This window comes from Mus caroli, unplaced genomic scaffold (genome assembly GCF_978045245.1).
Source record: "Mus caroli unplaced genomic scaffold, Mus_caroli_1 scaffold_7, whole genome shotgun sequence".
Taxonomy (NCBI): Eukaryota; Metazoa; Chordata; class Mammalia; order Rodentia; family Muridae; genus Mus; species Mus caroli.
The window spans coordinates 28852484-28875541 of record NW_028227262.1 but is presented as its reverse complement, the minus strand read 5'-3'; the positions used below and the strand labels follow the sequence as shown (position 1 = coordinate 28875541).

The 23058-nt window shown below is 39.2% G+C and overlaps 1 protein-coding gene across 12 annotated transcripts in view; it reads right to left on the bottom strand.

Moving 5' to 3' along the window:
- Erc1 (ELKS/RAB6-interacting/CAST family member 1) overlaps positions 1-23058 on the bottom strand; it is a 277991-nt gene that overhangs the window by 183025 nt on the left and 71908 nt on the right. For all 12 annotated transcript variants that reach the window (XM_085840047.1, XM_085840052.1, XM_085840050.1 and 9 more), the window contains 3 exons: positions 19234-19401; positions 8220-8387; positions 59-196 (listed from right to left, as the gene is read on the bottom strand). In XM_085840047.1, the coding sequence (XP_085696173.1) occupies positions 59-196; positions 8220-8387; positions 19234-19401 (474 nt within the window). The remainder of the gene's footprint in view (positions 1-58; positions 197-8219; positions 8388-19233; positions 19402-23058) is intronic.

Sequence of the window (23058 nt, the reverse complement as noted above, 5' to 3'; positions counted from 1 at the left end):
TCTAGGATAATGAGAAAACAGAACACAAGGTCTGGGAAGAGTCAGGCCAGTCACTTACTTTATCTGCAAGAGCCTCCTCCAAAGTTGTCAGAGCTGTGTCTGTGTTAGTGGTGTCCGCCTGCAGAGACTTGACCCGCTCTTTCAAGCTGCTCATCTGCTTTTCTTTATCTCTTAGTTGTTCCTGAAGATTTTCTATCTAAATATACATATACATTTAAGGGAAAAAAAAAAAACATTAAAAAGGCACAATAAAAATTATTTAAGACATGTAGGTGTGTATATGTGTTCTCTGTAGAAATAATTTAAACTTAATTGTTTCAAAATTATATGCTGAACCCTACTGCAGCCAGAATTTTGTACCACCACAAAGAAAAAACAAACATCCTATGAACATATATACAGATAGGCAAATCCCTAGGTAAGTTTTGAGGCACAAAGTTTCAATGTGAAGTCAGAATGCTGAGAGGGACTGCAATGGATCCATAAGAAACACAATCACCTCTAAGATGCCATTGTGTACAGCAAACTGAAGGACAAAGAATCACACAGAAAACCAAATTACTTGTATAAAGAAAAAAACTGTCTTTGTATGTCAGTGTTTACAACTGTCTTATACACTGACACAACAAGTATTAATACAACAAGTATTTTCAGGGAAACTTCTTGCTGTGTTCATCCATTTCTTCCCACACACTTAAATGCATTCATTTTCTCAAAAGAATTATTTATTTCTCCTACCCAAGTACTAACCAGACCTGACCCTTGGCTTACAAGATCAGACAAGACTAGACACATTCAGAGTCCTGTGTCAGTAGACAATTACTAATTTCCTTATAATATGCCAGGCACTGAGAATATTAAGAAAAATGAAGAGGCCACTTCTACTATATGACATGAGAAGAGAGAAAGAGAGGCCCATTATGAAACTGAAAGTGAGCAAAAGATGAGCTTACTGGCCTACTGAGGAACAGACTTTGAATTTCAGAGAAATTTGAATACATAGAGGTTTCAATCCTAGAAATGAGCTGACAACTTTAAATAATTTTCATGGCTGTGGAAATGAAATTTAAACCAACTTCTACACAGACTTGGTAAATAATACTGGGATTCTATTTGCTTAGGTAAGAGATTATATGAACTAAAGATTAAGACAAACCAAGCATGGTAGTGCGTGCCTACAATCTCAGCACTTTGGGAAAAAGAGGCAGGAGAATCAAGAGTTCTTGTTCAAGCTGGATGGATGGATGGATGGATGGATGATGGATGGATGGATGGATGGACAACTGACCAAGACAGATGGAAATTAAAGCAAATACTATAAAATATGGTGAAGTATATTTATGGCCATGTGTGCTTGAGGTCTAAATGCTGCCTGGACTTGTCCCATTTGCCCCAAGATTTTGGGGAGTTTGCCATTATCTTATTGAAGAAGCTTTCTATGCCTCCAGCTCTTCTCCCTCAAGTATACAAATGAGCCAGAAATTTGGGCTTTGCATTTGCTCTTTATGATTTCTTTCTCTTTTATTAGGTAAATTATTTGAAATTATTAACTATAAATTATTATAGTTGAATTATTAAAAGTATAGGACTAAGAAGGAATATTTCACTCTGAAAGAGAGATACACCAAATAAGATTTAAAGGCAAATATATTAGACCAATGGAAGTCTTCATAGAAAGTACTCTACATGCTCGGACGACATGGAATGATGTATTTCAGTCCTTAAAGAAAATAACTACTGTGATTATTGCACTTGGATGAGGCTTAAGGGAATCCTACACTCATCAGAGAAGTTAGTAAACACCATTAAGAACACAGACAGTAATGGCATGGAGAGTTCAAGGCCAGCCTGGTCTCCAGAGACAGTTCCAGGACAGCCAAAGCTCAAAAAACAAAACAAAACAAAACTGAGCATGAATAACTCCTACTAGAAAAAATAGATAGGTCAATGAGAAATAATAAAGAAATAGTATCAACAGAGTAGATCATCAAATTTATAAGATAAAGAAAAATATGTTCAAAGCTATAAGAAAACTGGAATGAGATATAATAATTTTATATACACCAAGTATTGGAAGAGCACCAAATTTTATTTAAAACAAACAAACAAAAAAAGCCACTAAACAAAAAAAAAAAAATTTAGGCCAATATAATAACAGTGAGTGACATAGCAAGAATTTGTAGAACTAGAAAAAAAGTACCACAATTCATGTATGAGCGCACACAAATAATCTTTAAGTAGCCAAAAATACCTAAGCAAAGAGCAATACTGGAGGCAATATTGAGGCCATTGTAACACAAGGAACATGGGACTGGCATTTAAAAAGGGGAGAAGAGGGAGCATGAACCAGATAAACACAAGTAGACTCATCAAGGTATTTTTTTTAACTGAGTCTCAATCCCAATCAAAGGTGTTAAAAAACTGGATATCCACATATAGGATATCAACACTAGACCCTTATCTTAATCTACCAAAACAAAACAAAACAAACAAACAAAAAAAAAACCCAAACGCTGCTGAGAGTGTTGGTTTCTTTAAAAGAAAACACAGGGGCTGGAGAGATGGCTCAGTGGGTAAGAGCACCCGACTGCTCTTCCGAAGGTCCAGAGTTCTAATCCCAGCAACCACATGGTGGCTCACAACCATCCGTAACGAGATCTGATGCCCTCTTCTGGAGTGTCTGAAGACAGCTACAGTGTACTTACATGTAATAAATAAATAAATTAAAAAAAAAAAAAAAAAACAACCTTAAAAAAAAAAAAAAAAAGAAAACACAGAAGTGTAAGACTGTGTTCTCATTTTAATCCCAGGTGTGGGATGTGGGCTGCTTCAGACTGTCCCCAGCAGCTGATCATGATTTGCCTTGTGCTCTATCGGGGGCATGATTTTGCCAACTGCAGATAATTTCTGCGACTGTGTTATGTGTGGAAATCTCGGGATTTTTCAGAGGGTATATAATGCTAGGGTCCTAAGAGGTCAGTTGTTGGGTTGTAGGCTTGTTACTGTTGGTCACTGTTTGTTAAGTAGGCATGCACAAAGAAGAAACAAGAGTACACTAGATATCCTGACAGCAAAGACCAAACTTGCCCCAAGGAACTCAAGATCCCTCATCAACAGGAAGTAGTCTAGTGACAACGTCATCCATTTCCTTTCTTTCCTTTTTCAATCCTACCTCGTGTTGGGGTTAAAATGGTGGGGAAAAGGTGGAGAAGAGTGGAAGGAAAAAGAACTCACAGAGAAGACAAACACCAGCTACAAGGACAAGACACTTTAAGATCTAAAATTTAATCTGAAACTCCAGGAAACCCTGAGGGAACATTTCAGAATACTGAAATACAGATTTCCTAGGTAAGACTCCAACTACTTAAAAAAAACCTCAGTTAAACAGCTCAAGGATGAGAAAATATGAAGAGACACAAAAGAAGAAATGTAAATAGTCAATACTGTTAAAAAAAAATTCATTTAGTTATCAGGCAAATAAAGACTTACTACAGTTAAAATTGATCTTATTTGTTCAGAAAGTTAGTAGAATTTGAGGGAAGTGAAGCCCTTATACATTGTTAGGAGCATAAGTTGATAATCCCAGTGTGCAATACAATATGGAAGCTCTTCCAAACATTAAACATAGAACTACCATATCATTTTCCCATCTCTGAGTTTTTAAACAGAAAATGAAATCAGCATATAAAAGATACATATAAGCTTACTGTAAAATTCACGATTGCCAAATGTGGAATCAGCCTAAGTGCGTGACAATAGGTGAAAGAATGAGGTATGCAAACAACAGTATTACTCAGCTATGATGAACAAGATTCTGTGACTTCCAGGAAAATGGATGGAAATGGAACTCAAGTGAAATAACCTCAAGTTATGTGTGTGCTAAGGACCTGAAGCCAGAAAATGTGCTATTATGGACCAAGAAGGAGTCAAGGGGAACTAGGAAGCAGATATAAAGGTGGGCAGACATTATTAGTACACTGGGAGTTTTTGTAGGGTGGTGTCATTACAATAATCTCTTCTGTGGCTTTAGAGATATAAAGATGGTACTTTTATTGATAGACATGCAGACTAAAGAACTGACAAAGATGATAGCCTACCACTTTTGCATGGTTTTGATTTCTACTCTGCATTTCTAGTTACCTAGGGTTAAATGAAATATTAGGGGAAATATTAGATAAAATATTCTAGGGAAAAAGCAATTATTCAGCCAGGCATGGTGGCACTATAGTTGGGATTTCAGGAAACTGAGGCAGGAGGATCATGAGTTCAAATCCAGTCTGTGTTATATTGAAGAACCTGTCTCTAGGAAGGGGTGGTTAGAAACTTTCGGTTGCATCCTGCTCCAAGTAGTATGAGTAACTCTCACGCAGCCCTGTCTGGAACACGAATCATCTATCTGTCAAATATTCCCACACTATAGACAGTATCCAGACAAACTGCTGTAGAAGGTGGACTACTTTATAATCCTGTGTTGATTTATTTTTTTACATTAATTTATTTATTATGTGGGTGTCTGGGTACACTTATGCCATGGTGTAACTATAGAGAACAGAGGACAGCTTGCTAGACTGAGTTCTTTCCTTCTACCATACGGGTTCCAGAGATCCAACTCAGGTTGCCAGGTTCAAAGGCAAGCCTCCCTGTCCCCCACGGACTTTTTATGTATACTCTACCTGTTACAGAAAAAAATTCAGTAAGTACCTATTTAAGCATGCATCCAATTTTGGCTTGAGAAAAAAATTTGTGATTATCTATTGAACAAGCACTTATTCTAAACAGAAAGTCTAACACAGGTGAATTAAAACACAAATATTTTTAAATTAGTTATTCTCAAAAAATTTTATTCCTTAAAACAACCTTTATAATCATCACATTTATTAAGTTAGAAATAAAATATATTATGCAAGGATGTCTTCTCTCTACCTGATTTTTATAAGAAAAAAACTGATACCAGAGGAAAACCAAAACTAAATGCGATACTCTATGAGGAATTCACTGACTCCACATAGCAACCATACACTGCGCGGATTGACTTACATCCTTTATTTTGGTTTTTATCAGCATTGCACAGTTGTCGGGAGCTATCACGTTTCACTGTGTGACTTGTGAGTGAATATAAAGCCACACAAGTCTAGTCAAGTGGGACTGGGTACTCTTCCTGGGAAGCCCTAATCCCCACCAAGGAGAGACTTCCTCTACCAAAGAAATCCCAAAGCACTTCCCGAAATCACCGGGACCACTTGAGAACTGCTTTGACAGTACCTCCACAAGCTATTTTAAGCAGAATTAAATTTATTAAAATGAAGCCACCAATCAGAAAGGCCTTGACCTTTTTTTTTTTTTTACAAATACTTTCCAGGTTCAATTCCCAACACCCACATGGCAACTCAGAGCTGTCTATAACTCCAGTTCCAGGAAATCCAACGTCCTCTTCTGGCCTCCATACTTACCATGTATGCATATGGTATGTAGATACAGAGGCAGTCAAAATACTTATACATACAAAATAATAGAAATATCTTTTTAAAACTTCATACAGCCTATCGTACTAACAGTGAGACTGCTCAGTGTGAACCAGTGTGAACCAATGCTTTTGGGTTTTCTTAATGGCTACACAGAAAAAACACCTGAGATCTAATAAAAACCCAGATGTTTTTTAAATAATTAAATCAACAACCTAGGCTTAAACTCCAAAAGGAAAACTTCATTTTATTATTTATAGCACTAACAAAGTCAGTATAAAAGCCAAAGCCAAAGGAGATTGGCTAAAGCAAACAGTCCACTGGGGGGGGGGGGGGCAGGCAACCATTACAGCTCACATTCTCAAAGCTAAGAAGCAGAAATGTGTTTGTTACTTACTGCTGTATTTAAAAAGAACATTTACTAAAGATATGACCAATATTTTCCCAACTTAAGAGCAAAGCTTAGCAGCTGGAAGTGGCTCTGAGGCTGAGAGCCCTTTCTGCCCTTGCAGAGGACCTGAGATCAGCTACCAACACCCTTGTCAGGCAACTCACAACTACAACACTTGCTCGAGTGTCCAGGGGACCCTATACTGTCTTCTAGACTCCACTTGCACCTGCATTCACACATTCAGATTTCAACACCCAGACAATACTCAGAGTTAAAAGAAAACCAAATCTTAAAAGAAAAGCTTATTTTTATACCTTTTTGCTTTGTCACATTTTCAAATGCCTAGGGTAGATAATCATAGTTTCATTGATAATAAAAGAAAAAGAAGTACTGTGTTATCCAAGACATCTTAGGTAAGAGTCTGTCATCATACGCACTCAATAACATAGTATGGGAGAAGAGAGATGTTCACCAAGAGAGGTGCTTGTGCAAAGGCCTGGCTGGCAACCTAAACTTGACCTACAAATGCCCCAAGGAGGCAGGAATGAACTGACTCCCTGGAACTGTCCTCCAACTTCCATAGTAGTGCCATGGCTCAACACTCATGCACACAAATTATTAATTTCATAGAAACCACAAAGGATTTCTATAAGGCAGCTAAGCAGCCCTTTATTTAACCTATATCCATCACAGGCTTATTTTTGAGATAGTAATACAGTTATCTGTTAATAGAGGAGTTTTCTGTAATACCAAAGAAAAGATGAGAGAGAGCAAATGAATTGAAAGAATCACAGATTTTGAGACTTTCTTAATTAGAAAGTGTAGGAAATAGTAATAAGGTACTTTATTGGCTTAAAATAAAAATTTCAGTTCATCTCACCAAGACAAAATAAGCAAACAATGAAAGTAAGCAGAAGGGATTCCTGGTACATTTGTGCAAACAAAAGACAAAAGACAATAGCACGCATCCAGCAAGTTATACAAATTTAACAAGGTAGCTAAGATCTGAATATTCACCTTTTTCCAAGCTCACCGATTTGTCGTAAAGATACTCTATCATAAAACTCCTTTAAGGGAAATTCTAGAAAGCAGGAGCCCAGTACCAATCAACTGTGAACCCTGGCCATCTGTTATTGCCGACTGTCTTCTCTGATCACAGTATATACAGACATGAATGTTACACAAGAACTCGAAGACTCGGAGTGAGCAATCCAGCCCAGGAGAACAAGGACAGCTCAGTCAAGAGACAAACAGTCTGTCAATTACCACAGTTGTTCACTCTGTCAACCACAGTCCCAGTTGGTCTTCCCAGAGAACTCAGATGGCTATCATCCCTGCTCATGGCTACTTCGTTCTTGGCTACTGATAGCGAGTTAATAATAAACTAAGAAAATGTCAAACATTGCAAATCTATCATTTCAACAGAAATAAACTTTAGGTTTAAATGAACCTTGAGGTAACAGCTACGGGCATGTTACCTTGTCCATAGTACATATAGTACAAAGAACTTTCTTGCTGAACTTGAAGATGATTCAGCCTTTTTATTTGCAGAGAATTGTGTCTCATGTTTTCACTTTACATTCATTTATTCTCACTTACTTCTTGTAACTGTAAAACTTGAAACACTATAAATATTGGTTTATTATTTTGTTAGTGCATGCTAATCTAATTGTTTTAAAATTTTAGTGGATTTTCTATCTTTGTATTCACACCGCTTGCTTCTCTGTACTTTGGAGACAACCTGCATAAGGAGAAGCAAATATATATTCTCATTCTATTTACATTGTTTTGGTATCTTCCTGACATCTGTATAGCCTTTATACAGGCAAAAGCATATATATGTGGATATATGTGTAAGTTAAAACTGGAAAAGTATCAGTAGTTTATTTTTATTCCAAAAGAAAGCTATTTCCAATAACTGTTATGGTCTAAGAGGTGAGTCGGTCTCCCACTGCTGCCACACTCCCTCACAGGAAGAAGCACTGCGGCTGAGACAGAGGAAAGCCCCCGCACAAGTGTATGTGTATTACAGCAGCAGGCTTGACTCTTCAAAACTGCCATCTAAGTAATGGGATGGATGATCCAGGTGCAATATTAATGCATTTCTATTCCAGTTAAAGATAGTAGAGGTAGGTCAGGTGGCCAAATAGTCTGTCAATTTCTAAGACACTTGAGAAACAGGAAAGACAGGGATACTACTGAGTTCCTTAAAGACTGAACACGCAGAGCAGTTTTAGCAATCAACCTCCTGCAAGAATTGTTCCAAGTACTCTGCATAATCCAAACAGAAGGAGAGTGGCAGCATGCTGAGAACAGGTTACGTCACACAGTTACGTCACACTGTGCTCATGACACCCGTGCCTTACCTTCTTCTGGAGGACATTGACCTTCCGCTCCTTCACGTCCAGCATGTCCTTGAGGTCATGGATTTCTCCAGCCTGGGTGCCCTTCTCCTCAGCCATATCTTGGATTTGCTTGGTTTTTTTATTCAGCATAGTCTCCTTTTCTTCCAAACGCAATCGAAGAGCATCCACCTGAGAACAAAAGATTACAAACCATGAATGGAACAGAAAGGAGAGGAATACAATTCCTTAGAATAGAGTTTTCATATTTTAAAGATAATAAAACTGGAATTTGGGAGAATTAAATTATTTTAAAAATTACAATAAGCAGTGAAATGATAGAACTTAAGCATTCCAAATTTACCATAGTCAAAGGATATTAACTAAAAAGCACATAGGCAGTGCACAGGAGTCAGTAGCTTTCCTCTAAAGAGCTTATCAGCCGAAAAGACTGTTGAAAGAACCAGCATTTGAATCGGGTAACAAGTAACAAATAAACCCTTACTAGATATGAAACAGAAAGTGAAATACACATTTTAGGAAAAGAAAGAGAATATTTTGAAACTTAAATACCCAACACAGCATGTTTTAGTTAACTCACCTAAGATGGCTGAGCATAAAGCAAAAGAAAGACATGAGATAAACAAAACAACATATTAAACCAGCTGCCAAATAAGGTATTTAATTTTATCCTGTTTGCAAATGAAAGTTGTCAATAAAAGACTTGTAAGGAAAAAATGATAGTCAATATTTATGTTCTAGAAAAATTATACTACTCTGGTCACTGGAACACAAAGACATTTGTTAGTTTCGCCCTTATGAAGAATTCAGAACCTAATGGAAAAGACAGCAGCATGGAGAACGTAAGTATTTTACAGGGAGCATGGAAACTAGCGTACAGTGTTTTCTAAAAGTACAGAATAGGACTGGAGAGATGGTCCAGGGGGTAATGAATGACCAAGCATGACAACCTGAGCTCAGTCCCCAGAACACACAATGGGAGGACTGACTCTCACAAGTTGTCCTCTTACACCCACACATGCATGCATGCATGCATATACCCACCAAGTGTAAGTTGAAGGATCTGTGACTAGGTGCTGGTGACGCTTGGAGCGTTATGAAGGAAGAGCAACAGTGAGGAAGATAATGGGAGAAACTATAGAGTGGAGGTGCCATAAATAACGACGGTCAGAACAGATGGTAACTTCTCACTAAGCTACACACAGAACGCTTAAGGCTAGTAACAGGTAGGAAGTCACGGAAAAGGAGGCTAAAGGCACCAGGGTTAGGTCTCGAAGTCTGAATTTTATTGCCTATTAAAAAGGACACATGGGAGAGAAGAACCAAAGATAAGCTTCTACCTTTCTGATGAAGACTAGTGAGCTTCACCTCTGGAAGGAAACAAGACCCTTATTTCCTAACAATCTGCCTGACAATAACTGACTTACATGATAATGACCTAAAAGTACCACCCAACAAGCTAGAAATCCCAAACATCTTGCTCTTTAACTTCTTATAACTGGAAAAAAAAAAAAGTACCATGGGGGTGATAGCAGTGGAGGGCACACCCCTTTGATCCCAGCAGTCAAGAGGCAGAGGCAGGTGGACCAGCCTGGTCTACTGAGTGGGTTCTAGGATGGCCAAGGCTATTTAGAGAAACTCACTCTTGACAAAGAAACAAACAAAAATTAAATGAAGTACCAAAAACTGGGCTGCCTTAAACAGAAACCACTTCCCACACAAATCTGGAGGCTAAGTAAGGTCTAAAGAGTAAAGATGTCTATAGGGCTAAGCTCCCTCTGAGGATGGCACCCACTCTGCCTATCCTACATTCCTGGAAAATCTTGGCCTTGAACACATCTGCAAAATGCCTATGGGCCGTCTAATGAAAATGGCCTCTATAGGCTCATTTGTTTAAAATACTTGGGCCCCAGTTGGTAGAACTATTTAAGAAGGATCAAGGGCTTCTTGGAGGTGGTGTATCACTGGGTCTCGGTCTCTCTCTTTCTCTCTCTCTCTCTCTCTCTCTCTCTCTCTCTCTCTCTCTCTCCCTCTCCCTCTCCCTCTCCCTCTCCCTCTCCCTCTCCCTCTTCCTCTCCCTCTCCTCCCCCGCCCCCCACAGATGTGAGCTCTCAGCTGTTCCTGCCACTGTGTCTTTGCACCATCATCATGGACTCTAACCTTCTAAAATTGAGCCATTTAAATGCTTTCTTTCTTATGTTGCCTTGACCATAGTGTTTTGTCCCAGCAATAGAAAAGTAACTAAGAACGAGTCTATTTAAATACGCCACAATCTGCAGTTTGGGTAGAAAGGGATTTGTGGAGGACTCTATTAAATTTAAAACACAAACTGTGATAAAACATTCCAAAATGCTAACCTTTAACAAACTTCTTAAAATTAACAGATGAGTACTCACATGAACATACACAAGTGTGCACATGGAGAGACACAAATTCACAAATGACTGAAAATGAAGAGACCATGAATCTAAAATGGTATATAGTAAGAGGTATGCCATCTCCCTGGTTGTCTTGGGAGATAAAAAGTAAGATAAAAAGGGCAAAACACCCTGAGGCTGGCACAGATACACGCCCCACTTGGGCAGCTCTTCCTCTGGAAGACCCTGAAGCATATCAGTGCTAGGAATAGAACTACACAGTTCACGCTCAGAACTGGGTGATCCTGCAGCTTCTCAATGCTCCTCCAAGTTACAAAAGGCTCTAAGGAGCTTTTAGAAGCTGGACCTGTCAATATTTATCAGACTCTAAATTGAAACTTAGAATAGCTTCAGGGCTGAGGTATACTCACTTGTGCTGTGCTCGCTTCCCTAGCCCTCAGGGAGCACGGAGAGTTCAGTCCCCAGCGTCACATTATTTCTAGCAGTTTCCTCCAGGAAACTGGGCAGACTCTCACTTCCCCCATTCCCTTGATGGAAGCTTTATCTATTCTAATAAAGTCTATCATTTTTTTTCTCTTTTTTGATCCCTCTCTGATGCTGGTGCTTTTCCATTTGAGGGAGGGTTTCTTTTTCCCCTGCAGCCTTCTCAATCTCTGTCACTTTCACTCTTCTGCGGTTCTGTGTCTGTCATTCCTATTTCCGGCTGTGGCCACAGTCATGTTCACTTAACCTGTGACACATGATCCTCAACTGCCATCTTCACTTTCTGGTAAAAACGACTGGCCACCCCCTGCGCCAGAGGCCCTCCTTACTGTATCTGCATGATCTTCTTTCTATGACAAACTCAGCAGTACCCCTAGATAACTGCCCTTCACCTAAGACCCCAGCAGCAGCCCTAGCCCTCGCCACAGATACAGGCAGGAAGATGCTTGTTAATTTAAGGTAGTAACTCCATGTCTGTAAGGGGCTAGAGAGACAACACAACAGTTAAGAACACTTGCTGCTTTTCTAGAAGTCTCAGATTTGATTCCCAGTACCATGTGGCAGCTCACAATTGTCTGTAACTCCAGTTTTAGGGGATCCAATGCCATCTTCTAGTCTCTGTGGGCACATGGCATGAAAGTCACACATACGCATACATAAAAATACCCATGCTCATAAAATAAAAAAATTTAAACTTTTTATGTAAAACATGTATCTTCTTAAAATATAGGAAGAATAGCATAATTGTTTAAAGTATTTCAAATCCTTTAATGACTGTGTATATGTTGGGGTGAGGGGATTAAGTCAAGATTAAATGTACTTTTTATACCTGTAGTTCTCAGTCTTCCCAGTGCTTTGACCCTATTATACAGTTCCTCATATTGTGGTGACAACCAAACATAAAATTATTTTTACTGCTACTTTATAACAGTAACTTTGCTACTGTTAAGAATCATAATATAAATATCTGTGTTTTCTGATGGTCTCAGGTGACCCTGTGGAAGGGTTATTTGACCCCAAAGGAGACGTGACCCACAGATTGAGAACCACTGTTTAAAAAAACAAAACAAAACAAAAAAAAGAACTGAATCTTGGGGCTGGAAAGCTGGCGCAGCACTTAAGAGCAGTGGCTCGTTATTCCAGAAAGCCCAATGACAAGTTACTGTAACTCCAGTTCCGGAGGATCCAGCACTCTTTTTGAGCACTTCACATGTGTGGCGCGCAGACACACATGCAGGTCAAATACTCATACATATAAAATAAAATCTTTAAAAAGGACTATTTTCCAATTACTCACATCTCACAATAAAGTTCAATAGGAAAGTGTTACCACCTACTATGGTTATTAAGACTTCCTAACATATAACAGTCAATGAAAGGACAAGCCATAGATGAGGAAAAATATTTAGAAATTACCAATTATATTTCAAAATACTTCTGTCTACAGATACAAATAGCTGTCAAAACTCAAGAAAGGGGGCTGGTGAGATGGCTCAGTGGGTAAGAGCACCCGACTGCTCTTCCAAAGGTCCAGAGTTCAATTCCCAGCAAACACATGGTGGCTCACAACCATCTGTAACGAGATCTGGCGCCCTCTTCTGGTGTGTGTGTCTGAAGACAGCTACAGTGTACTTACATATAATAAATAAATAAATCTTTAAAAAAAAAAAAAAAACTCAAGAAAGCAATTTTTAATGTGAAAAGATCACAGGAATCTCCCTGATGGTATTAGGTACTTTTCTGCTTGCTGTAACAGAATAACAAAACAAGAGAGAAGGGGTTTCTTTTGTCTGCAGCTTAAGAATGGATACAGTTCATTAGGGTGGCAGGAATAAGTGGCTACTGGTTACACTGTGTCTGCTGTACACTGTGTTGCATTAGAAAAGCAGGCAACAGAGAGGGCAAACTACAGAAAAAAGATCCCTCAAAGGGCACACGGACACCACCCTACCACACTCCCAGCAGGAGGATAAGGTCCTGTTTGTCCACCTCAATTGAGCACAGGGCTACCATGTTTGTCATGTATCAAAGTATGTGTTAAATCTGGTAGGCCACCTTAACAACAACACAGGGTTTTCCCCTACCCATGCAGACAGAAAAGTATCTATCTACTGTGTTTGCAAGAATAGCTCAAAGAAATCTGCAAGGAACAGCGTAAGCAAATAATGACAAAGGACATGAAGCCATTCAACCTTAACATCCATGTGCTCAAATACAGTGTGTTAAAAAAAATGTTTGTATTGCCTTATTATTTTATTGGTTATATTAGCATCAAACATGAAAACTATGTCATTACTGTATGGGTCATAGCTGCTCAAAGGCCATACTAATCTGTCTTGCTATCATTTCAGTCTTAGTGTGTGTGCTGTCAAAGTCAGCGCTATACTTTTTAACTCTGTTGTTCTGCTCATCTAATAGGCAAAAGCACAGAACCCTGTTTTAGTGCAACTGAGTTTGATAGTGTATTCTAACTTCAGCTCATTTGTATTTACTGCCTGTTCTGACTTCACTGTGAAAGTCCATCCACACCTCACACCCCAACATCTGTCTCATTTGCTTGGATACTTGGTCCCTACCTGGTGGCTCTGTTTTGGCTACAGAAACTCTGGGACACAGAGACTCCTCGAACCTGAGTTCTCTGTTTGTCACTACAACAATGCAACCAACCACCATTACTATCTGCCACCATGGACCTTGAAGCTTCAATCACCATTCCCTCCCTGAACCATGGCACACCTTTGAACCAGGAACCAAAAGAAATCCTTCCCTCCTTAAATGTTTTTGTTAAATAGTTAGCCACAGTTACATGAAACATAACTAACATATCTCCTCTCTCATTCTTTGTACTGAACTTCAGTCTTCTGCTTTTAGGTCTTCATACTCTCATATTTCTTGCTGGCTTCTTATTTTTTTCCTGCCCTCAACCAGATAAAGTGAGTACTGTGCTATGAGTTCCAAACTTACATACTGCATTTTGATTCTCTAGGTGGGTGTGGCGTGCTAGAAAGGAGTTTCACAGACCTACATCCTCAGCCCAAACACTCAAATACATGAGGTTACAGGGACCATTTTCAGTCAAATTACCACAAACCATGTCTCAAAAACATAAAGTGGAAAGCAACTGAGAAAGGCACCCAATGTTGCCCTCTGTGGTACGTGTGTGCCTGGCACACACACAAACACAAAGTATTTTTAAAGAAGCATTGCTGGTTAACCAAAGGTAGGTTGTCAAACAAAGCATGTATCTCCCCTCTAACACAGGAAGCCTGAGAGTTCTTTACTTGGACTGAATGCTAAAGCTGTGGTCTACCCATGTAAAAGGAGCAACCTTCTCCAACTGCCCGTGAGTGCAGATGAAAATAACACCAGAAATAGAAGGCTGAAATACATTTTCCTCAAAGGGGAAAACTCCTTCTCTGAAGCAGTTAAGATCTGCATTATTTCAATGTATCAATAGACTCCACTCTGTTCCATACACTGAGGTGTCATCCAAAAACTAAACCCAGTGATAGGCATAGTGCCATGATTCAGGAACAAGCAGAAATAAAATGCAATAATTACTGATAAAACAGGGTATCAGTGAGAGTGAGAACATGTGTCAAGCAAACATAGTATATTAATAATTCATCTAAGCCTCCTCTATAAAAGTGACAAAATGTGTATCTTATCTAGCTCATGCTAATACTCTATAGCCTCAATAAATTTTCAGGACCCTGGCAAAGGGTAGACAAATTCTGTGCTAGAATTAACATAAATAAATGCCCTTTGTCGAGTTCCACAGTGTGGCAGTCTCAATAGGAAATATTCCCCACAGGTGCATGTATTTGAACATTTACGGTTTGAATCTGAAGGTCTCCCACAGGCACAAGTTTTGAATGCTTATACCCTGGCTGATGGTGCAAGTAAGAGCAAAATGTAGACACTTTGCTCCTTCTTAGAATTGGGAACAAAACACCCATGGAAGGAGTTACAGAGACAAAGTTTGGAGCTGAGACGAAAGGATGGACCATCTAGAGACTGCCATACCCGAGAATCCATCCCATAATTAGCCTCCAAATGCTGACACCGTTGCATACACTAGCAAGATTTTGCTGAAAGGACCCAGATATAGCTGTCTCTTGTGAGGCTATGCCGGGGCCTAACAAACACAGAAGTGGATGTTCACAGTCAACTATTGGATGGATCACAGGGCCCCCAATGGAGGAGCTAGAGAAAGTACCCAAGGAGCTAAAGGGGTCTGCAACCCTATAGGTGGAACAATAATATGCCCCCTCCCCCCCCCCCCCCAGAGCTCGTGTCTCTAGCTGCATATGTATCAGAAGATGGCCTAGTTGGCCATCATTGGAAAGAGAGGCCCATCAGTCTTGCAAACTATATATGCCTCAGTACAGGGACTCAGCCAGGGCCAAGAAGTGGGAGGCAGGGTAGTAGGGAGAGGGTATGGGGGGACTTTTGGGATAGCATTGGAAATGTAAATGAAGATACCTAATTAAAGAAAATAAAAGGGGTAGGTCACAGAGAAGAGAAGCAGATCTGTAGGGGCAGCATCTGAAGCTATAATGGCCACTGGTTGCTGTCATGTTCAGTTTCATAGCCTGCTACCATGTGAACAGCCTCTACGAGAGTTCTAAAGCTAGAATTGAGCTGTTCTGCTGTGCCCCGCCCCCCTGCCATCATGGATTCTTCCCTCCTCTGTAGCTGTTTCTATCTGTTCCTATGACAGTGACACAACAGCTACAGATACAGAAAACTGGCTCTGAGAATTAGGGCTAACCATGTGGTTCAGGGATCTTTTGAACTGGAGGGGAGAGTTAGAAAAGTCTAGAGATGCAAGCCAGGAGAAGCCCTAGAATACTACTAGCAGAGCATAATGGGATATTCTATTAGGAGTCTGGGAGACCAGAATGCAGACAGTAAAGACTGCACACAGAAGGCGTCAAATGAGAACGCAGACTGTACATGTGTTAGCTACTTTGCTGTTGCTGCTATAAACTATCCTGACCAGAAGCAGCTTAGAGGAGAAGAGTGTTTATGTTAGTTTACAATTCCAGAGAGGAGACAGTCAGGCCGTCATGACAGAGAAGGTATGGTAGCAGGGGGACAAGCCATCCTGATAATCAACAAACAAACCTCATGTTATCCATACACAAGACACAGAGAGTGAGAATAAAGTGGGCCAAACTATGAAGCCAAAAAGACTGTCCTCAGTGGCATGCTTCCTCCTCACAAGGTTCCATAACCTTCCTTGCATAATGTAGACCAAGGGTTCAAACACATGAACTTATAGGGGACATAGTTCATTCAAACCACCACACTGCAGAATGGACTATAGGACATTTGTGCTATGTTCCTGCAAAGGCTTTGTCTACACTTTGCCAAGATGCTGTAATTTTGATGGGGTCCAAATTCAAAACCAAAAAGGTAACTTATCTCTGGGAAATTGGCTAGCTGTTTTTAAGTCAAGTTTACAGTGAGAATCTGGCCCAAAAAGCAGAACAGAAACTGTGAAAAATGTGCAGTCTGACCAGAAAAGACCAGGAGTTAGGTGTTAAGGAAAAGCCAAGTTATGTGCCAGGACAGTCAGGCTCCCTTAGAGGCACTTCACGACTGTCAAGACCATACCCACCAAAGGCTTCAGAACAGAAATAAAAACATATTTGAACGCCTTCTTTTAAAACTTTGTGTATCTGGGGTACTTCATTTGCACTGAGCCACCTAAGGAAGTATTCTAGCTACCCAGGCCCTCAAAAAACACTGAAGTTATAATCCAGTGGGATGTGACTACTGCTCAGCCAGCAGCAGAATCTGGTATTAACCACATGGTACTTGTTTTGCAGGCCTGCAGTATACAAGACTCATGGAGGTTCCCACCAATATCCTGCTATGACAATGTATAGCAGGGTGTGATTCTCTTCAGGGAGCTATGACAGAATAATGAAGAAACTCTGAAAGTAAACTGAGTTACAATGGAAATATCAAGATGATGGAAATGTGAGACATCTGTTGAGTAAGATCTATGCACAAACTAGAGCCAGACCTAGAAAGAGGCTATGTATGGGCATGCAAGGGGTTATCTCCAGGCCAACCTGGCCTCAGAATCTATCACCAAATGTTGCTCCAAATGTTGGCTATGGCGCTATAAGATTTAATATTTGCCTCCCTGGGTTTTGGTCTTGTTTTTGGTCATATCCCTCTTTCTTATGTCCCCATTTCTCCATTTTGAAATGGGAATGCTTACTATGGGCCACTGAATGGTAGAAGTATATAACTTTATTTGGATTTCTGTTTTACATGGACCTGTCTCCATTTATTGGACATTTATTGGAGTTCCCAGTCAGGATATGAAAAAATTTAGACTTAACTGAATTCTTCAGATGGGAGTTGGTCAGGCAGTCAAGTTTGGGAATCGAGAAAGGTATAGAATAGAAGTAATTTCAATAATATTATACAAGCTGGACAACAGAAGTCTCTACTGTAGATTGCCAAAAGATAGGGCAAGGGGCTACCAAACAGATCTTTCCACAGATCAATATTTTCCATGAAGAATTTTTCATTGAGGAGCTGGGAGGTAGCTCACTCATTAACGTTGTTTGTGAAAGCATGAGGATCTGAATTAAATCCTAAAATGCATTTGTAATCCACTGAAGAAATGGAGGTAAGAAGATCCCTAGGACTTGCTGGCCAGTTAGCCTAGCCTCATCAGCAAGCACCAGGACAGGGGGGATAGCCTCAAATTACCAACGGAAATGGCACCTGAGGAACAACACCTCAAGTTGGCCTCTGCCTCCACATACGTTCACACACAGAAACATACCCACATGACACATATTACACATGAGCATATGAGCTTTTACAAAGCTCCATGGTCCCTGTTCTTTTTCCTGTGTTTAATTCATTGGTTTCCACATCAGATCAAACTGCTGCAATAAAGAGGACAAAATCAATTAAAAGTAAGATATAAAATAACAGCTTTCAAAGAATAGGTACAAACTGCCTTTTATTGGGCTCTAACAAAAGAAAGTTGCTAGGGGAAAACTGTTCTTAAATGTCATTACAGAAAATTTTTGAAAGTTAGTGCTATTAAATACACACATTACATTCTTAAAAATCCCCAAATTCATAAAGAAATTAACTTTTACACCCTTAACAGTCAGGATGAGTTGGCTGTATTCAAACAATTGTCCTAGTAATTTACAAAGGTAATAACTGAGGCTACTCCTACCCTGCACAGAGGCAAATATACAACCATTCAAGAGGGATAAGACAGCCTTTACCATCCATAGTAGAAGGAACCAATCACAAGCCCATCTGTGTAAGACTCAGCTAATAAGACATTATTCAAGTTGAATACACAGGAAAGAGAGGTTTGACAGAGAAGAAATGTTATTTACCAGACCATGACAAGCTTTTAAATGTTTGCACTGGCATCAACCAACTGCTTGATCAACGGCTTGGATCCCAGGCTAATAGTAGCAAACTGGAAGTGAGGCTTACCTTTAAGATACTGGCACCAAGTTCTGAACTTTTTGTGTCAATGAATATTCAAGTTACCAAAATGAAAACCCTCTTTATAAATGAAGAGCTGAAGGCAATATTTTCTAAACTATTTCATATTTGCAATTCTTTATATATATCAAAATTCAGCCCAATAAAACTATGAAAGAACAGAACTTCTTAAGAAAACATGACACAAGAGCTGGTGAGATGACTCCCAAGGTAGAAGTGCTAGTATGAACACTTGATTATGGTGGCAGGACATACACATGTACATACATACACACACACACACACACACACACACATATATATATATATATATATATATATATATATATATATATATAATTCATATAGTCATGATTTACCATGGGTAAGAATTACTGCTTCCAAATCTAAATGAATCAGGTATATTATTTGTAATATATTTGTAATATATTATTTGTAAAATCTTCTGATTTGAATAATTTAAAAGTTTGAAGTACAGATGTGGTATAAATCCAAGTACAAAAATGTAAAGAAATAGCATGTTTTAATTAGATCTAACAGAAATGTTGTTTTATTAAAATAACTGAACGCACGACTGTAAACATAACAAATATATAACAAGATGAAACTAGGTATGGACTGGAGTCTACACAGATCACAAACCTCTTTACCTCGGTCTGCAGGATGGCAGCCCTCTGCTCCTTGGCAGTGAGGGACTCTTTCAGCACCTCGATGTGTTGCTTACTGTCTGAGAATTGGTTCGTGAGAGTCTCGAGCTTTGTTTGTAAGGCTAGTAATTCTGTGTCCTTTCTGGACAATTCCTGTTTCACCTGGCCAATCTGGAAAACAAAAGACAACACTGTGAGGAAGAAAGAAATTACACAACTACCTCTGAGCTGGACCTCTGGCAGATTTATGGCATAATATAGGAAATTAAATGCAACATTAACTCTATGATAAGGTAGAGATGGGGAGTGCTTTAGTGGTAAAGCACATGTCTAGCAGTCCTGAGCTCCCAGGCTCATCAAATAGCAAACAAGGATAGGACAATACTAATTTTTTGCACCATCTAATACCAGATGCTCCTTACCAAAAACTAAGCTTATTCAACAAACAAATTTTTAATCTTCATTTTCAAAATAGTTTCTGAAACCCCTTAGGGTAGTAGTTCTCAACCTTCCTAATGCCATGACCCTTTAACTTAGTTCCTCATGTCATGGTGACTCCCAATCAGAAAGTTGTTTTCATTGCTACTTAATAATTATAATTCTGCTGCTAAGTAGCATCTCAGTTCCTAAGACCATGGGAAAGGTGGTTTTCCAATGGCTGCAACCCACAGGTTGAGAACCACTGCCTTAGGGGGAGGAGATGAAGGAAATTGTAGTTCAGCCAGACCAGGCAGCATTCATCACCTAAACACCACTTCATTTTGTCAAGCTTCCATCTCCAGAACAGGATGGGTCACAGGCAGGATTAGTGTGAACATGAAGCATGGGGGGGGGGGGGGGGAAGCAACTTCCTATTTCTACTGCAAGTAAGTTCAAATCTTAGTTGTAGACTTCTGTCTTTCTTTTTCAAGCAAAAGTTTCATGAAATCTTCATGCTAACAAGCTAGGCTGGGTGTGGCAGTGCACACCTTTACTCCAGGCAGAGCTGTTGGATCTCTTTGAGTTTCAAGCCAGCTCTGTAGAGAGAGAGGCCCTATATCATGAAAACAGGAGGAAACCAAGCTGCTTTCAGTGTGAAGGCATTAGAGAGATGTTTTCTTTTTCTTTTTCTGTTTTTTAAAATCACCTATTTATCAACTATGTGCACATCATAGAACATAAACACTGGAGTTAAATGAAGAATGTATAAGGTTTCACTCTGAAAGAATCTACACAAGTTGTTTGAAGTTTATCAGTCTGAATGTGTAACTCATATATAAAAAATACAATGCAATCTCCATAGAGCTCTCTTAGCACCAACAAATATTTCCTTCTAAGCACTTGATATTCCTTTTCCTTCCAAGCATCTGTGTGAGAGTGAGCAAGTAAGAGAGAACACTCAAGCAAAAGCAAGGGAGCAGGAGTCTTGTGTACCCCAGGCTGGCCCAAACTAAATATGTAGCCAAGGCTGGTCTTGAACTCCTGATCTTCTTTCCTAGTCTCCTAAGTGCTGGATTAAAAGTATGTGTGCGGCCACACCAGTGAGTACAGAACATGTACATGACGTATGCTCATGTTTGCATGTACGCATTCAGAGGCCAAAGGCCAACACTGGTTGTCCTGCTCTGTCACTTTCTGACTTCCTCCCTTGAGACTGGTCCTACACTGAACGTGAAGCTAGGTTGGCAGCCAGCAAACCCTAGTGGTCCTTCTGTCACCAAGTCCTACCTGGCTTCTTACAGGAGTTACAGAGATTTCAGTCCGGGTCCTCACACTTACCTAGCAACTGTTCTTACTCACAGAGCTTTCTTACCCAGTCCAGATCCTAGGAACTCTTTTGTTTGTTTGGTTGTTTGTTTGTTTGGTTGTTTGTTTGGTTGGTTGGTTGGTTGGTTGGTTTTTGGAGACAAGTGTTTCTCTGTGTAGCCCTGGCTGTCCTGGAACTCGCTCTGTAGACCAGGCTGGCCTCAAACTCACAGAGATCCACCTGCCTCTGCCTCCTAAGTGCTGGGTGTTTAGTACTTTGCCCAGCCACCTTCTTTCATATCTTGAATGTATTAAACTTTAAAAAACAGAGAAGGTTAAGAAAGCAAGCTGTCTTTAGACGTTTTCTGATTTTTTTTTTTTTAGGCCTACCATCTAAGAAATAGCTACAAGACATTAACTACTGAACATAAATATGGTAAGTCAGGCATTTTCACAGCAGATGAAACAAAAATCCTTGAGTTTTAAAAAACTGAGTATCTAAAGTTTTCTAAAGTATTTCTACAGTATTTTACTTGACCACATTAATCTTAAGTAAAGGAAAAGGGTTTTTTTTTTTTAAGCAATTTCACAGGAAGAAATAAAATTAGACTTCTAGTTTGAGAACATACCTCAATGGAGGAGTTGTGTCCTAACGTGTATGAGACCCTACACTTGAACTCTCCCACCCCTGCCCACTGGTACAAAAAGAAAAGAAAGAAAACCAATTAGACTTGTAAGAAACACTTAAAACAACTTAGGGTTCTTTTTCCATAAGATAAGCACTTTTCTACACACATGAAAACTCTTATTTACTGATATAGTAATGATTCATATTATATGTGCTTATTAGTATTACTCTATCTGTAATACACAGATTGATCTAAAAAGCATATTTGTCCTATAAATAAATGCCTAGAATAGTCAAAGTATTACAACTTTCTCAACAAAGAGCTGTGGCTTAAAGGTATCCAAATTTCTGGATACTTACAAACATGGTTCAGAAATAAACAGAAGCTAGGCATGGAGATACATAACCAAAAATCCCAATGCTAAGGAGGCTGAGGCAGAATCACAAGTTTGATGACTATCTTACATAACAAGGTCCTTTCTCAAAATTCCAAAATACACATACTATATATACACAGAGAGAGATTTCACTTTTGCACAGGACTGACTTTTCCCTGTCATGTTCATTATTAAATGAGAAAGAGAAGAAAACATTTTAAATAGAAGAAAAGCTTAGATGCACAAATCTTCCTTCTAGAATGCCCAGGAGGAGAGAGAACCTGGTGAGAAGCACACAGTGGCCCTTCCTCACTGAAGACAGTGGTAACAGCACTTCTCTAGCTGGCAGTGGAGAAGTTATACCAAAGCATCATATTGTTTAGGAATTCAACAGCATAATGTAAGAGATACACATGGCCTGCTGTCTGATACATAAGAAAAAAGGAAGTTATATACCAATTTCTCCTCCAGACAACATATAGTTAACACCATAACCTAAATTACAATCTTTTCCAAACATAGTATTTTACTTTTTAACCTACAATAGAAACTAGGCCATAAATAGATTAATAGATTAAATAGGCCATAAGTGTATTTGTTAATAAATAAATAAACAAAATGTATTTTTTAACACTGCATTCCAGTCTACTTCACTCCTTAGGAGCAGTTTTCCATTCATCTCTGACACTTTGAGGAAGGTACACATGGACAATACAGACTAGATAGTGAAGAAATTACAAGAAAAACTCTAGAATCAGATTGCTGGTGTCAATCAGACCCCACCTCTCCCTGGTGGCTTCCTGGACATCATCTGTAAATTAGTGTAGATCACTCTACCAGGTTATAAGATGCTTTTAGTAAGTATCTAAGTGGAAATTATGTTATTATTACTTATCAAAATGCTTAGAAATACAGTTTTAAGTTCACTACACAGAAAGCTAAAGCAGATTTAGTAATTTAAAATAAGTTATCACACTAGTTCTAAACTATGAGCTAACTTAAATAGGCTAATTACTCTCTATACAGCAATCTTAAAGAAAATACCATTTGTCACAAAGTCTCCTAATGAAAACTTATAATGTCTCCATGTAGAACTAA